At 45.9% G+C, this 17,338-nt stretch overlaps 1 protein-coding gene across 1 annotated transcript in view; it reads right to left on the bottom strand.

The window, feature by feature from the left end:
• Window positions 1-17,338, bottom strand: part of LOC147901754 (TCP-1/cpn60 chaperonin family protein) — a 67,156-nt gene that overhangs the window by 36,865 nt on the left and 12,953 nt on the right. The window contains exons 6-9 of the mRNA XM_087374809.1: window positions 15,551-15,619; window positions 15,387-15,458; window positions 15,168-15,241; window positions 14,678-14,955 (exon numbers count right to left, since the gene is read on the bottom strand). Coding sequence (XP_087230935.1) covers window positions 14,678-14,955; window positions 15,168-15,241; window positions 15,387-15,458; window positions 15,551-15,619 — 493 coding nt within the window. The remainder of the gene's footprint in view (window positions 1-14,677; window positions 14,956-15,167; window positions 15,242-15,386; window positions 15,459-15,550; window positions 15,620-17,338) is intronic.

Raw genomic sequence — 17,338 nt, 5'->3', positions numbered from 1 at the left:
AAGAACATGGTCTCTAATCTGTTTAAGCATAAACTGCTGGTAGAAGGCTTTCTTGAAGTCCTTCCACTTCTTTGGGGCTGATCCATCTGTGGTCTGTGCACTCCACCATGCACTAGCTGTCACTGTCAAGTGCAAACTGACCATTCTTAACTTGGAGGATTCTGAAAACTTTTCTGTACCGAATGCAGCATCAAACTGCCTGATAAACTGCAATGCTTTGTCTGTATGACCATACTGTCCATTGTAGGTCATAAACTTGACAAATTTACCTCCCTCTTTGAATTCCTTGGTCTCTCTGGAAGACTTACTCTTCCTGGACTTCTTGGGTTTCCTTCTTTTCCTTGATGGTTTATCTGATAAAGAAGAAGATACAGAAGTCGAACTCGAGGTAGACGGTGATGGACTAGGAGATCAATGATGATGCCTCGATCTCTTCCTGCTATGAGACCGTCCCCTATGAGATCTCTCTTTCTCTGGTTGTACACGAGAGTGTGCCTCTGGCATTGACACATCATATGCTGCATTAGGCATAGCTTCTGCATGAAACAAATGCTGAGCCCTTGGATCCTTTCTGAGATTTTCCATCTCTTGTATACGAGTGCGTAACATCTACTCAAATTCTTGCTGAGTTTGTTGCACACTTCTCTATCTTAAATGTACATCCCTATCTTGTGAATCCCACTGGATAGGCAATTAAGCCATTTTCTTACAACTTGTCTGAGATCTGCAAGTTTCTCACACACACTGTGTATGCAACTGATGCACGCTGCCTTTGCTTTTCAAAGAGAAAATTTACCTCAACAAGAGGTGTCTTGCATTCACAATCTATGCCAATACTGGGCTGTCAACTCAAGGCATATACCCACAAAGTTGCCAAAGCATCAACAACTATATTGCCCCTTTTCTGGCTGCTGCAGAAAGCACTCAGAATGCATCTGATTCCCTTTTTCTGAACACAAAGGCATATATATATATACCTTTGTAAGACTAGAATAAGTCCAATCATACAAATTTAGAATTTTTGTTGTTCTAAAGATCAAAAATCTACAAAGAAAATAAAAGAGAAAATGAAAGAGAAGAAAAAAGAGGTACACAAAAACTTTTATGAAAAGCAAAAGGAAGACATACTTAGCAAGCAAAGCAACACTTATGTCGTCATCAGTGCCCAAGCATAAGCAGCTATACTGGGTTTCTAAAGACCCGCGGAGTCTCTTATGGGTTTCTAAAGACACAAAGGCATGCATTTTCTCTTTTTCTGCACATCTCTGATTTTTCCTTTGATCTCTGCTGTTTCTGACAGTAGATACTTTCTCAGATAAGTGAAAACTGCTAGCAGAAACAGTCTCTGCAACTGGTTTTTTTTGTTTTTTTTGGGAACAGTAACCAGATGAAGTAACTGACTGGTTACTCTAACCAGACTAACTGGCTCTGGTCTGGTTAGTCTGCATCTAGACTAACTGGACTGGTCACAGTCTAGTTACACCAACCAGACTGGTCTGGTTAGGCCAGATTAACTGGACCAAGGTTGAACTAACTGGGTACTGGTTCAACTAACCAGAGTTAACTAGCTGTAGTTAACTGCACATGCTTGTGCCATGTCAGCATGCCACGTGTCACTGCCACGTCAGCTGGACCTGCTGGCTGCCACGTCAGCTCGCACGTGTGGTTGCCACGTCACTTGCCTGCTGCTCATCTGCCACGTGTACTTCTAACTGGCACCTGGCCACGTCAGCGTCTATGCCACGTAAGCCTAAGGTTCTCAACATTGGCTGACTTGGTCGGCGTCACGCATCGCTGGAACCTTCTATGTGCAGTGCAGATAATCGACGACGAAACAGAAAGAAAGAAAATTTCTTGGGTCACGTATATCGTCGCACCATCGCGTCAACATGCATGTGCAGAGTGCCACGCCCGCGCCCGATCATTGTTCTGTGCCTTCACAAGGACATTGAAAATTGCATACCATCTAGTGACCCCCCTGATACCCCTTCGCCGTTCGACGGAGATTTTTTTCCCAAGGTGTTGCGTTCTTGTGAGCACATTCCCTTTGGTATTGAGTTGCAGGGCCCCGTGCAAAGAAGATAGTACCGGGCAGAAGTAAACTCCTTGCTGGTCTATGGATATTCGGGCACGACGTACGTCTCAAGCTTCGAACTGTGCGTTCTTATCCCGTCACATTTGAAGCTCCAAGCATACTCTTTACCATCTCTTGAGCCAACGCCATCCTCCCTTCATGAATTAACGTCGAATCCTTTTACTCTCTTGCTGGGTCGTCACAGCCTTTAAGCTTTAGATCGTCGCCCCCTTCAAAAAGAAGGCGAGCCATGCTCTGATACCAATGCAACCTCAGTCGTAAAATACAGCAGAGACACTCTCATATGAAATACTACCCGCAAAGGACAGCCAAAACACTTCTTTTCATTTGCTCTCCCTCTCTCAACAGAGACACTAGGGCCCAGGACAACATGTCGGGCTGGACCCCCCCGAAGGTATTTTATTTCTTGAAGAGAGAATCAGTTACAAGAGTTCAACGTAGAGCTGCCTTATATCCAATGAAAAATCCAATGCGAATCCATATTACAAGAGCTTCAAGCTCATTTCAAATTGGAAACATGCCACTTGTCTAAAATCTAGACTAAGTCCTATTACATGCCACTAAGGGCAACTCTGGAGTCTTCGAAGCACTTGGTCACGCGAACCGCCTCCTAGATGCTTGTTAGGCTCCCGTAGCGCTTAGGAAAATAACTCTTCCTACTACCTGCAACAATTAATTAAAGCGCACCACCATGGCACCCATTAATTGTTAGTGCTTTCCATGCAAATAACACACTGTGGACTAATTCTAGTCACGGTGGGCATCCCCACTGAATACATGTGCACACATAACAAATACAAAAATATATATTTATTCTCTGGTTGACCGGAGTCAACACTCTTGATTATAATTAAGAGGCTTTGACCAAGGGTCGAGGTGCCTTAATTATAGTCAAGTTTCTCCAACCGAAGTTGGCACATCTTGGTTAACCGTGGTTAACCCTCTTGGCACATGCCAAGTCTCGTTGACCGAAGTCAACACTCTCTGACCGTAGTCAGCTCTGTAGTTCTTTGGTTAACCGTAGTTAACCCTCTTGGTAATAAACCAAGTCTCCCCGATTGAGGTCAAGTTTACTTGACCAGAGTCAAGTATCTTTGACCGTAGTCAATTCTTTGACCTTAGAAGAACTCTTTGACCATAATGAACACATATAAAACTCTTTAATTATGATCAAATAAATGGTCAACTATACTTTGACTTAGGATATTTACATTGTGGTGACACCCCGGGTCACGGTCAAGTCGAGGTCTCGCCTCGTGGGGGTCTATGTGATCTGGCTGAAAGAACTCCATGATAGAGCTCTAAGAGGTATCAGTCAGAACAGAAGTCTGCTCCTGTCGCCATGCTCAGAGTATCCTATCTCGGTGTCTGAGCAGCTCATGAATGAAACCAACCAAACATCGCTAGTCTAGGTAGGAGAGGAAACAGGCCAAAACCCCATAACTGTCTCTGAAGAGGCAGTAGAAACGACCTCAGATCTCATAGTAAACAAGACATCTGAATATGAAATGCTCCTCTGTCTCAATCTCCTGCATGTCATATAGGAGACCCTGCTGCAAGTGCCATAGAAGAGGATAGTGCTAGCCATGGTATCCTGCTACATCCGGATGTGTAATCCCCATACTCCCTGACTCGGTACAGATACGTAATGACCTAAAATGCAGCATCTAGTTGTAATGGGGGTGACCCAAACTCCGCCCGGATAATCTGGTGAGGGACGGATGGCTTACCACGGATCATCCGTGATAACATGAGAACCTGTAGCCGCTCCACCCTGGCCCACTCTGTATCCGACAAGTCTAGCCCCCAGCATGGACTGCCATGCATCCCTGCTGGGCGGACCAAGGAGTCAAAAAGCAACCCTTTGGTCCGTGGATCCTGAAAGTGAGAGCGGAAGCACTGCCTCTCTAGTCTAGCCAATGAAGCATATCCTTTGCTCAGGCGTGCATGCATCGCGGGTCTCATAGTAAATATGGGTCCGAAAAAGTCGACCCCAAGATAGGTGTATGATGAAACGACCTCAACAGGGGACCCATCAATTGCAAAATGCTCGTCGCGTATGATGGCTTGAGATGTATTGAAGATCATAACCTTGGCTTTACCCAAGTTAACCTTCAAATCAAGAGACTCACAAAAGAACTGTAGTGCGTCAAGGTGTCTCTGGAGTTCCTCTGCTAAGGAAGACAAGAGAGCCATGTCATCTATGTAAAGCAATATCAAGATCAACATGTCCACAAGAGAGCAACATGCCCCACCCTGTGCCTGCATCACTGTCTCGAGCTCGTCAATGTAGAGGCAAAACAAGGTAAAGGCCAAACTACCTCAACAGGGAACCCATCAATTGCAAAATGCTCATCGCGTATGATGGCTCGAGATGTATTGAAGATCATAACCTTGGTTTTACCCAAGTTGACCTTCAAATCATGAGACTCACAAAAGAACTGTAGTGCGTCAAGATGTCTCTCGAGTTCCTCTGCTGAGGAAGACAAGAGAGCCATGTCATCTACGTAAAGCAATATCCAGATCAACGTGTCCACAAGAGAGCAACCTGCCCCACCTTGTGCCTACATCACTGTCTCAAGCTCGTCGATGTAGAGGCCAAACAAGTCAAGAGCAGCTTTGGAAGGCACCAGTTTAGTTCCAGCAGGCCTTCCTTAGTATGGATCTGCACCCGTATTCACTACAGCCTCCATATCAGCATCGAGTCATCAGCAGCATCACATGTGGAGTTAGCCATAGCCCAGACCTAAAGGGGCTCATCATTGTATACAGTCATTCGCATTCATATTCGTAATTGCACATTGCATTGCATATACCTAGATGAATCCAGGAACATTCCCAAACTCATCCTCTAAAAACACAACATAGTGCAGTTTCAATCTCACGATAGTCACTCATAAGATTGAAAACCATAAACTCCATCACGCATAGCAGGGTCTAGCTACTATGACATCCCCACTGACGTCATCAGCGCCAACAATGGGTGTAGACCATAGTATAAAAATATGCTCTCACACATACAAATCCACACACCCACACATACTTGAGCATCCTTTTATACAAATTCTTCGTACTGAAATTCAGTCGGCACTCCAGAGGTGAAGGGCACATTGCATTGCATCACTATTGTGTGTCTTGTGTCAGATCTAGCATCTCTTTCTCTCTCTATCTCTCGATGCTATCTAGCCAAAGTCCTCTGCATGTAATAATCTAATTGATAACAGATTCGACAAAAACAATCAATAACAAACCACAAGCAGTTGTCCTCACTAATGCAAACATATGACTTCTACATGGACTGTTGCTGTTTATGGTCTTCTTATTACCAGGGACAAGAACAAAACTTTACTTGATGACGTGTGAACTGAGGATGAAAGGGAGGGGGGAGGAACGGACTACCTCATAGCACATTTACTCAAAGTGCAAAAATGTTGTTCAATGGACTATTGTTCTGTGGAGTGACTTGTGATGGGGGTGTTAGACTTGTCAGCAAGATTCTCGTCTCAACTGACATGTATTAGCCTAAACGATATTGTGCTAGCAAATAAGTTGATAGGTCTCCACTCACACTCTACTAAATTTACACAACTCTCAAAAATAGAAAGCATTTCTAAAGGCAACCAACAAGATGAAAACTCACCATCTCAGTCATCATTTGACAGGCCCAATGGCTTCAAATTTGGGCAAATTGACATTTTTGTAGGAATGCAATCATTAAAAAGGTTATGGCAAGATTGAGGTAACCCATGTGCCAACAGAAAAAGACGCTGATTATTCAAACATTTCTTACAATATTTCAGTTCCAAAAGAAGACAAACATATCCACAGTATATACTAGAGGAGTTGGGCTGTCAACTGAATGAGGTAATGCGTAAGGCAACTAAGAACCTAGATCCAAAGAATTCAACTATTCAAAACATTTCTCGCAACCTTTGATATATAACGTATCCCACAGCATATATAGTAGAGGAGTCGGAGCAGTCAAGTTGACAGCATTCTGCAGATTCAAAGAAGCTGGCAAACATAAGGACTTTGGAAGACTTTTCACACTTGATTTGGGGAAAGGTCCATCATTTGAAGCCCTTGCGAAAAATTCAAGATCCATTTTCGTATCCGCTCCACACAAAGTCATTCTCAATTATTAGCACAAGCAATTCTGGCAGCTTCCCGTTCTCTATCCTGAAACTCATATCCTGCAGGCTACACGTTGAGGAACCCACTTGTAATGAAGGGGAAAAGGGGTTAATTTAGAGGTGATAATGGAGGGGACTATCTATGAGTCCAAGCCCTCCACTCTTGTAGTACCTTTTGATGTGACATCTAATCCTACTACTCTCCTTCCTGCTTCCTCCTACCTGCTCTCTCTCTCTCTCTCTCTCTCTCTCTCTCTCTCTGTGTGGCGATACCACTGTCTCTATCAGAGGGAAGTGGCTTCGGCCCACTATCAAGATTGATCCACTTCCATGACCAGGTCTACATTGGGCTCTACTTGCTTGAGATGCACCGACACAAGGAGATCCTGCTATGACAGATTAGAGAGCACCAGACCACAGGATACAAAGGCTGACCAGATACAACGACAAGAGACATATTTATATGCATTTGAGTCAGCTCCAAGACACAGCCGGGTGGAGGAGCAGCAGCTAGCTGATATGCGGGCAGTCTGGATTACCGATAGAGGTTTGCAGAGGCCACCCACGACACGGAGAGCAACCAGCACACACTCTATTGAGGTCCAACCTATCACAGCTTCCTCAAAGGAGACCACTCGAGACAAGGGTTCAATCTAGACATAGCTCAATGGGTGCAAAGATCGAGGAGACCACATCCCCTCCGCCGCCACAGCATGAGACAGCTCGACAGACACAAATCCGAGACATTTTCACCACTCAAAGACAAGTCACCACAGTGCCGGGTTTGGATTTTGAGTTACAACTTTAGCTCTCAGCCTACCTCAGATAGCACATGATATGTTATATATATGTTTGTACTTGATTTTGCTTGAGTTAATTCAGCATAGTACTCAGCAAGGATCTTAGCGCGCCCTTTGCTCTAGCCCTTTGTGGCGTGTATGAGTTTCTTTCCCTTTTGGTGTACTTTGCACTTTGTCCCATAGGACCGCGAGGCCTCACGCGGACGTTAAACTCTCTCACCAACCTTGTTTGGCGGGTGGGCGGATGGACAAATGAGATCATGAGCACCATTGGGATCAAACAAGGTTGTCCACTCTCACCAACCTTTTTTGGCCTCTACATAGACAAGCTTGAGTCTTTTACGAGGACATTAGGAGGTATTGGTTGTTCTCTTCCCGGTAACTTGCTCCAGATCCTTTTGTACAATTATGATGTGGTGCTCTTATCCTCGTCCACTGAGGGGCTCAAGAGACATCTAGATGTACTACTGGCTTTTTGCGAGTCTCATGACTTGAAGGTCAACCTGGGTAAAACCGAGGATATGATACAAAGAGAGCAGTTTACTTTTGACAAGGCACCAGTTGAGATCGTTCATCATACAATACTTGGGAGTTCTCTTCTTCGGATCTATCTTCACGATGAGACCAGCAATGCAAGCCCACCTGAGTAGAGGTTACGCTCCTTGGCCCAACTGGAGAGATACTGCTTCCACTCGCACTTTCAGGACCCGCGGACCAAGGTTCTCATTTTTTACTCCTTGGTCCAACCTGCGGGCATGTATGGTAGCACTTGGTGGGGACTAAACCTCTCCGACACAAAGTGGACGCATGTAGATTAGAAGTTCTCCTACTTTCACGAATGATACACAGCAAGCCATCTGTCCTTCATCAGATCATTCAAGCTGAGTTGGGGGCATCACCACTGCAATTAGATGCGGCATTCCAGACTATCACTTATCTCTACGACGTGCACACGTACGGCTCATGTACCATAGGGCGACGCAAGCTACCTTGGTTGGCACTAGCATCTTCTATGGAATTAGCAGCTCATGGTGTTCAGAGATGTTGGTACACACGCACATGCGGGTGGTTTGAAAGATTGGGTTTTCATATAGACAAATTGCCACCCTTACAGTACAGCATTGACACTCCATTTGTTCCGTTCCAAGGCAACATATTTAACCCAATCATCCGGGAGGATCTTCTACAGCTACACGCTTTCAAGACCTGTCTAGCACAGGCAGCTCCCTGTGAAGCTCAGTTTCTATTGGGACCACCACTTGCACATTTCAGCAAAGGGTTTCATCATCCCACTGGGGTACACCCAAATCCACCTACCACATTCACTCAAGATTGCCCTTGGACATTTACGTGTGTCATCGCACCGACTCCGTATCGAGAGCGGGAATGCAAAGGGGATACCCAGGGAGAGTCGTATATGCACAATGTGTGAGCGCCATGAGGAGTCGTCAGAGGAGCACTTCTTTTTCCATTGCCTAGTCTACTATGAGATTCGTGGACATACCATTGCCTTTTCAGAGACAGATTCGAGGGCCTCTCCATATTCTCCTATACCCAGACCAGAGATGCGTAGTAGCTTTTATTCACGAGGAAGTCCGACATAGAGATCGTCTCATCAAATCAAGGAGATAGGAGCAGGGGACCATGCCTAGCCTATCCCAGAGTACGATCACAAAGTTCTTCCAAGCAGAGCAGGTCACTATCATAGCCACGGTTAGCAAGAGAGGGAGAGACCTTGAGACCGAGATGCAACACACCCAACAGAGGACAGACACACAAATCACTCTCACTGACATCTCCTATGTTTTCAGACCTGGGGTGCAGCCTACTGGGGTGACAGTAGGTAGCGGCCAAGAGGGCAGAACAGGTTACTCATCCAGATAGTAGACAGCGATCCATTACGGGCTTCTTGCCTACACTGCCTAGTCCGACGTTGGGTGTATCTTGATGTTCTATATGCCTATTGTATTGTAGTGGATCAAACTGCGTCTCCACATGAGGATGAGGATGCCAAGATGGCTGCATAGGTTTATGGTGGACATGTACTATGATATCACTCACTATGTCTACACAGTTCTCTAGCATGGGTTAGGATGCTCGCTTAGTAGCTCCACCCTTTTGCTCATTGCATCAGGTTTTTCTTCAGTCTCATAGTCCCATCTGTCTTTAGCAGACTTTAATAAATTCTCTCTCTCTCTCTCTCTCTCTCTCTCTCTCTCTCTCTCTCTCTCTCTCTCTCTCTCTCTCTCTCACACACACCCCCCCCCTTTTGCTCGCTTAGTAGCTCCACCCTTTTGCTCATTGCATCAGGTTTTTCTTCAGTCTCATAGTCCCATCTGTCTTTAGCAGACTTTAATAAATTCTCTCTCTCTCTCTCTCTCTCTCTCTCTCTCTCTCTCTCTCTCACACACACACCCCCCTTATCCTCCCTCTCTCCTACCCCTTCTCAATCCTTCTCCCCCTTCCTCTCTCACCCTTCCGCTCTTCTATCCCCCTTAATCTAATCTGCCCCTACCCCCTTTCTACACCACTGACAGTTGGCAAGAGGCGCCAAAGTTTGACTCCTTTCAAGGTAAAAATGGGGTGCCATTCATAACCTTTGCATGATTTGTTGCAGATCCTTAAGAATCAGAGACACACATTTTGAGGGATCAAACTTTTACAAAATCCAAAATTGGCTGCCAGATGATGAAGCCACTTGGGAATCAGTACCCATACCTTCCTACTTACCACGTCTTTTTTAATCTAGCTGTTGCAGATATATACTAAGTTCAGACAATAGCTATTGTACCCTAATGTTTATGGCTGCAGCCTCTTGGGATCTCATTTTGAAGACAAAATATCATTTCACGAAGGGATGGCTTCTAACATTATTGGCTGCTATTCTCGTAATAGTTGGCAAAAGCTTATTTGCTAGATAACCCTAGAGTGATCAATTGTCTTATTCTAAGCTCCAGAACTATAGATATAGGGTATTTTACATGGTCGCTTTATGTTTGCTATGTGGCACTGTCTCCAATACAACATGTATTTATAGTGGGTTGCCACACGTCAGATATGTAATAGTCCCATAAACATAGGTGTGCTTATGCCCAAGTCGTTTGCCATGCTGTCTTGGAATAAACTTCAGCCATTATTCAACTGAAGCTATTATTCAACTGACATCAACAAGAAGCACGCTTTCTCAACCAAAGCTCTCTCTCTCTCTCTCTCTCTCTCTCTCGGGGTAATAGAAAGATGGGTCTACTGGACTTTGCATCAGATTCCCTCATAGTACCAGAACTAGATGCAGCTGAGCTCGGGATAGTGAGACATTCTGCAGATGCACCATAGGTACAAGAGTATGGACGACATCTACTTGAGCTAGGGGCTGTTCATGATTTGATCATTTATAATGGTCTACAGAGATGGCCATCATCCGGTGGTCTCACTTGTTTCCCGCATGGCAGAGGGACAACCACAGTAGACTACCTCTTGGGTCCCTTGACCTTTACCTCACGGATATACGACTTCATTGTGCCCCCTCCCCCACTCGGGGCTGATCACTCATACCTAGCCTTTTGCATCTCTACCACTATGCCAGCCACAGAGAGGGTCCCCCCCACGCCCGCTCGTGTATAGGTTCACTTTGATCGTGCCCTGGACCCCATCTATGTGAGAAACTTGGCGAAGGGACTTCCAGCCCTACTACTTGGAGATGCTATAGACCTCGCCCATGCCTCAGACACCCTTTCCACGGTAGTCATGGACGCAGCCATCAAGTCTTTCCCCACAACTTGATCTGCACGTGCCTCACTAGGGAAGATGCCACAGAATCCCTAGTATGATGATGAGTGCAGAGAGATGAGAGCTCACCTCACACGTGAGCTAGCCCTTGGCCACTTGACATCACCCGAGGCACAACGGATTTCACGGCGACTGACACGTCATAAGCGACGGGCCTTCCTCATCCATAGAATGGATGAGGTGATCAGTTCATTTCAAGGGGGGGATCCCACCATTGGATGGGGGCTTCTGTCAGAGGGGAATCCACCTATACCCATCACAGACCCAGGTGTTTGGCACACTTATGCATGGTCTCTTTATGATGTCCCGATGCAAGCACCACCTGATATGTCCACTATGCCTCGGCCTACCACTTGCCACTTGTTCACTACATAGAATGCGCGGTCTGCACTCAACCGGCTTCATAACTGGAGAGCACAAGACCATGAGGGACCACAGATTGAGCACTTTGATCATGGACAAGAGGTCTTGGCTCCGGTACTAGCACAGATGTTCAACCACGCCTTATGTCACGGCTTCCCAAGCGACCCCATGGATACTGGGAACTATCGCACTCTCATGATTGGCCACACGCTGGCCAAGATCTATGGATCAATTCTAGAGAGGGAGATCAGCAGTCATACAGAGGCACATGGGCAGCATGCTCTAGGGAGGGAGATCAACTGTCATACAGAGGCACATGGGCAGCATGCTCTAGGGCAGGCAGGCTTCCGGAGACAGCACTCCACTCTAGACCACATCTTCACCTTAAGGGCTATCATTGAGGAGGCGAGGTCGAGACGCCATAAAGTCTACGCTTGTTTTGTAGACTTTTGAAAGGCCTTCGACACTGTCCCACGATCCCGCATGATCAAGTGACTACAGGATATGCAGATTCCAGAGGTTCTGATCTAGGGAGTGGTGAGCCTATATGAGTCCTTTAGAGGGAGAGTTCGTGCCCTAGGAGGCCTATCAGACTAGATTGAGAGCACGATCGGAGTAAAGCAAGCTTCGGACTCTACATTGATGAGATTACATCTTTCATAGACTACCTAGGAGGCGAGGGAGCACCACTAGCAGACTTGATGATACAGATTCTACTATATGCGGATGACATAGTCCTCCTGTCAAGAGAGAGACCTGATGGTTAACCTTGGGAAGACAAAGGTCATGATCTTCAACACCTCCTACACAGTGCTTCACCGACATAGCTTTACATACCAGAGTCAGCCAGTGGAGATTGTGCAATCCTACACATACTTGGGTGAAGTTTTTACGGGGCCAGTTTTCACGATGACCCACGCTGCCAAAGCACGACTCACACGAGGGCATGGTGCCTTGGCCCGACTAGAGCAACAGGGCTTCCAGGCGCACTTCCAAGATCCACCGACGAAGTGTTGGCTTTTCGACACTCTAGTGAGGCCGACCGCCATGTATGCGGCACCGTTTTGGAGGTGTGATTAGTGGAAGAGATTTGAGCGGCTACAGGTGATTATGGGCTCCAGGATGATTCGCAGTAAGCCCTCGGTCCCCCGTCAGATAGTACAGGCAAAGTTTGCCATGACCCCTCTCCAAGTTGATGCCATCTTTCAGTGACTTTCCTCCACAGAGTTTGGGACCTACCCCGTGAGAGACTTCCGAGATTGGCACTAGAGTCCTCCATACAATTATCTGAGAGGGGGGCAAGTACAGCATGGTTTGCACGCATCACCGCATGGTTCGCCAATCACGAGATTCAGATTGATCGGCTTCCCCCGTTTCAATATAGCTGGATGCACCGCCCGAGTCGATCCCACGAGATGAGATTAACCGCATCATACGGTTAGATCTCCTCCAGCTCCACACATCTCGCACTTGGGGGGGGGAACCAAGAGTTCCCCACGAAGACCCAGCTCTACTATGACCACTTTCTGAGAGTATCGGAAGACGGGCTCATCATCAGACTTCAATATCTAGAGGACAAAGGAGTCTCACACGCACTAAGAATTGCCATCAGACAGATGCGGGTCTCGTCCCATCAACTGAGGATTGAGACAGGGAGAGCTGCACACATACCCAGAGAGCAGCTGACCTACAGGTTGTGCATGATGGGGACGGTCGAGACAGAGGAGCACTTTCTGTGTGTCTACCCAGCCTACTATGAGATCCGAGGGCGCTACCACTGCCTTTTTCAAGAGGGATACGGCTTTGGCCCCACTCTCACGACTGATCCACTTCCAAGACCAGGTCTGCATGGGGCTCTACCTGATGGAGATGCGACGACACAGGGAGATACTACTACGACGTATCAAAGAGCAAGAGGATGGGACCACCGCACCACAAGGTACCGAGGTAGACCGAGCGCAGAGATAGGTCACAGATTTCTATGCATTTGACTCGACTCCAGGGCACTCTGGGACAGAGGAGGAGGAGCTAGTCGACATAAGAGATATCTAGATCGGCGGAGGTAGCCGACACAGCACTGCCAAACGAGGGACACAGAGACCATACACGGCGCGACAAACGACTAGAGCACACACTATCGAGATTCAACCTATCTTAGCTCTCATTAGAGGAGATTGACCGAGGCAAGGCATCACTCTTGACATAGCCCATCGGATCCAAAGATCGAGGAGACCACGTCCTCCACCACCACGGGAGACATCCCGACAGACGCAGATACGTGAGCTCTTTGCATCTCATCAAAGAGCCATCATGGAGCCTGATATGTAGGGCCGGTCCACGCACTTGGGACTCTAGCTCTGAGCACTTGATATCTTCATGTCACTCTCATTTTGCATTTTTACTTTGCTATTCTATTTTGTACTAGTATAGCATCTTAGTACTCAGCAAGGGCCTTAGTGAGCCCTTTGCCCTAGCCCACAGTAGTTTGTATGAGCTACTTGATTTCGTACTTTGTTCCATAGGCCCGCGAGGCCTCCCACGGACATTAATATATCTTTCTTCTCTCTCTCTCTCTCTCTCTCTCTCTCTCTCTCTCTCTCTCTCACATCACACACCAATAGCATTGACTGTCACTAAATGGAAGATGGACTAGCCCCAAAGTGTAAACTATCATATACAGCACACTCCCCCTCAGCTGTTATGAAATGTTACTTCAACTACTATGCAATTGTCACATTCACAAGCATGTGTTTGTATTGCCTTGAAAATATAGATGGGTTTAAGCATAGTCATTCATCGAAACCCCAAACTTTTTGGAAAATATAAAAAAAGACCCAAGGCTAAACTTCTATATATACCTTTGTAAGACTAGAATATATCCAATCGTACAAATTCAGATTTTTGTTGTTCTACAGTCCAAATTTCCACAATGAAAATAAAAGAGAAAATGAAAGAGAAGAAACTAAACTAACCAAAAAAGGAAAATTGAAAAACAAAAGGAAGACATACCTAGCAAGCAAAGCAATACTTATGTTGTCGTCAATGCCCAAACATAAGCAGCTATACTGGGTTTCTAGAGACCCATGGAGTCTCTTGGGAATACCCAGTGCTTACTAAAATACGTCAATTTAAAAAAAGGGAAAGATAAGTACAAATAAAGAAGGTGACTAAGCAAAAATAAACGAACGTAATAAGAAACAAAAGAGACCAAAAAACAAGAGTGAACTCTCTCTCTCTCTCTCTCTCTCTCTCTCTCTCATATGAATGAATGAAAGACCAAATGAATGAATTATTTCAAACATAAAAAACTAAAGGAACCACTTCCTACAATGATGAAACGCTTCTTGGATGAAGTGCAAATGTGCTAAGTGGCATATCAATGCAATGAATAGTCCTTGCTATCCCTGATGCTACGAACATGCTATCCTTGATGCTACGAACATGTATAGCCAAGCTGTTCAGTACTTTCTTAAAAAAGTGTGCTTTTTTGTAACACTTACCAATCTTCCTCATTCATCAATTCAGCATTCGTCATGTTCTCGCCCTTTTTGTATTCCAAAGGGCAATCAAGAAGAATTATTCTTGGATTTACAATTCTGCGTCTCATCTTGCCAGGTGTGACAATATCTTTATTGAACATGACCCCTCTTAGCACTATGGAATCCTCCAGTCGGCCACCAGGGATCTTCTCTACTTTCACGTACTTCTTGATATCAACCTCATGCAGTCCATTACCCAGATCAGTGGACACTAACTTTGTAGCAGCAATTGCTAGATCCTGAATTCATGCAATAAGCCACTTAAGACACTGATCCATGGTCAAGCAAAAAGCTATCAACACAACTGATGATATGCCAGGTTTAGCATCATGGACAGAAAGAGAACATTAGCCAAGCACGCTTATTCAGAAGGCATGGTTTGTCTCTTTTCAGAATCAAAGTGCAAATTCCTATCCAAACCCTTTAATCATAAATGAGATGGCATGCTCACCGCAATCAATGTTCCGAACTGCCCAGTAAACTTTGTACCGATGCAACTTTTCACCATGTCCAGCATCATCTCACCTGCAAAAGACCTCCTTCCAAGGATTAAACTTCACAAGCAGTTGAACCAACCTAAAGTATTGAGATATTGCATCACAGATGAAATTCGTCATTGTAACAAAATGAGAACCAGTTGAAAAGATGCTACACAAGAAATACCACTTACGATCATTTATATCTATAGGGACTGCAATCTTATCCAATGCCGCAATGGCATCCTCCAGAGCTTTATTATATGCTGGCAGTATCCAATGATTTAATGCATTAGACACAAATGCAAAATACCAAGGAAAAAGAGGAAATGATATTTGTACAGTAGAGGGCATGCACCTCGACATATAACAGTTGGATGATAACCCTTATCAATAAAGGATTCTGCAACATAAAGCATTTCACCGGCTGCATCACAAACATAGTGTTAGCAAAGTCATGAAAAGTTAATGTCATCTTGCTGCTAGTCAAGCATATATTTCTACAAGCCATCAGTGCAATGTTTTCCTAATGCAAAATTTCTTTTGCCAAAAAAAGTGTGTGTTTGTGTTGAGATGGGGGAAACAGAGAGAGAGAGAGAGAGAAAGAAAGAAAGAAAGATATATTAACGTCAACGGAAGGCCTCGCGGGCCTATGGGACAAAGTGACACCAAAGAGAAAAACTCATACAAGCCACAACGGGCTGAGGCAAAGGGCACGCTAAGACCCTTTGCTGAGTACTGTGCTGAAATAAAAAGAGCTCATTGGCTCAAACAAAAACAAGTACAAAAATAAATAAATATATATCATATCATGTGCTATCTACTATCGAGAGCAGGCTGAGAAATGAAACTGGACTGGAAACTCAGAAACCGAAACCGGGCACTGTGGTGGCTCATCTATGAGCGGTGAAAATGTCTCAAATTTGAGTCTGTCTGGCTCTCTCATACTGTGGCATCGGAGAAGGGTGTGGTCTCCTCGATCTCTAAACCCGCTATGTTCAAAGTGACCCCTCGTCTCAAGCGGTCCCCTCTGAGGAAGGCTGTGATAGGGCGAACCTCAATCGAGTGTGCTCTGGTCGATCTCCGTGTCGTGGGTGGCCTCCGCAGTCCTATCTCGGTAATCCAAGCTGCCCGCATAGCAACTAGCTCCTCCTCCTCCACCCCACTGTGTCTTGGAGCTGACTCGAATGCATAAAAATCCGTGACGTGCCGTTGTCTGTGGTTAGCCCCTGCATCCTATGGTGTGATCGCCTCTTGCTACTCTCTAATCTATCGTAGCAAGGTCTCCCTGTGTCGGTGCATCTCAAGCAGGTAGGGCCCAATGCAGACCTGGTCATGGAAATGGATCAAGCGTGATAGTGGGCCGAAGCCACTCCCGTCCTGATAGAGGCAGTGGTATCGTCCCCGGATCTCATAGTAGGATGGGCAGGTGCAAAGAAAGTGTTCCTCTGTCTCAACCACTCCCAGTGTGCATAGCGTGCACGTCCGCTGCTCTCTAGGTATACATGCTGCTCTCCCTGTCTCAATCCTCAGCTGATGGAATGAGACCCGCATCTGCCCAATGGCGATCCTTAGCGCATGTGAGACTCTTCTGTCCTCGAGATATAGGGGCCTGACAATGAATCCATCCTCTGAGACATTCAGGAAATTGTCACGGTAGAATTGTGTCTTGGTGGGGAGCTCCTGATCTCCCCCCCAAGCTCGAGACGTATGAAGATGGAGAAGATCTAACTGTATGATACGGTTAATCTCATCTCGCGGGATCGACTCAGGGGGTGCATCCAAACTATACTAGAAGGGAGGTAGCCTATCCATCTGAATCCCGTGTCTGGCTAACCATGTGGATATACGTGTCTGCCCCACCCTCAGCTAGTTGTTTGGATGACTCCAGAGCCAGTCTCGGTAGTCTCCAATGGGGTAAGTCCCAGACTCTATGGATGAAAGTCACTGTCTGAAAGATGGCATCAATTTGTAGTGGTGTCATGGCGAACTCTGCCTATATAATCTCATGCAAGACAGAGGGCTTGCTCCAAATCATCCTAGATCCCATGGTCACCTGTAGCCGCTCAAATGTCTTCCACATTGCTATCGGTAGATCACATCCCCAGAAAGGTGTTGCATACATGGCAATCGGTCACACTAGCGT

Source organism: Dipteris shenzhenensis, chromosome 5 (genome assembly GCF_047967505.1).
Source record: "Dipteris shenzhenensis isolate YYH24624 ecotype China chromosome 5, Dip_SZ_1.0, whole genome shotgun sequence".
Lineage (NCBI taxonomy): Eukaryota > Viridiplantae > Streptophyta > Polypodiopsida > Gleicheniales > Dipteridaceae > Dipteris > Dipteris shenzhenensis.
Note: the sequence above shows the minus strand (reverse complement) of the source record. Positions and strands in the feature narration are given on the sequence as shown.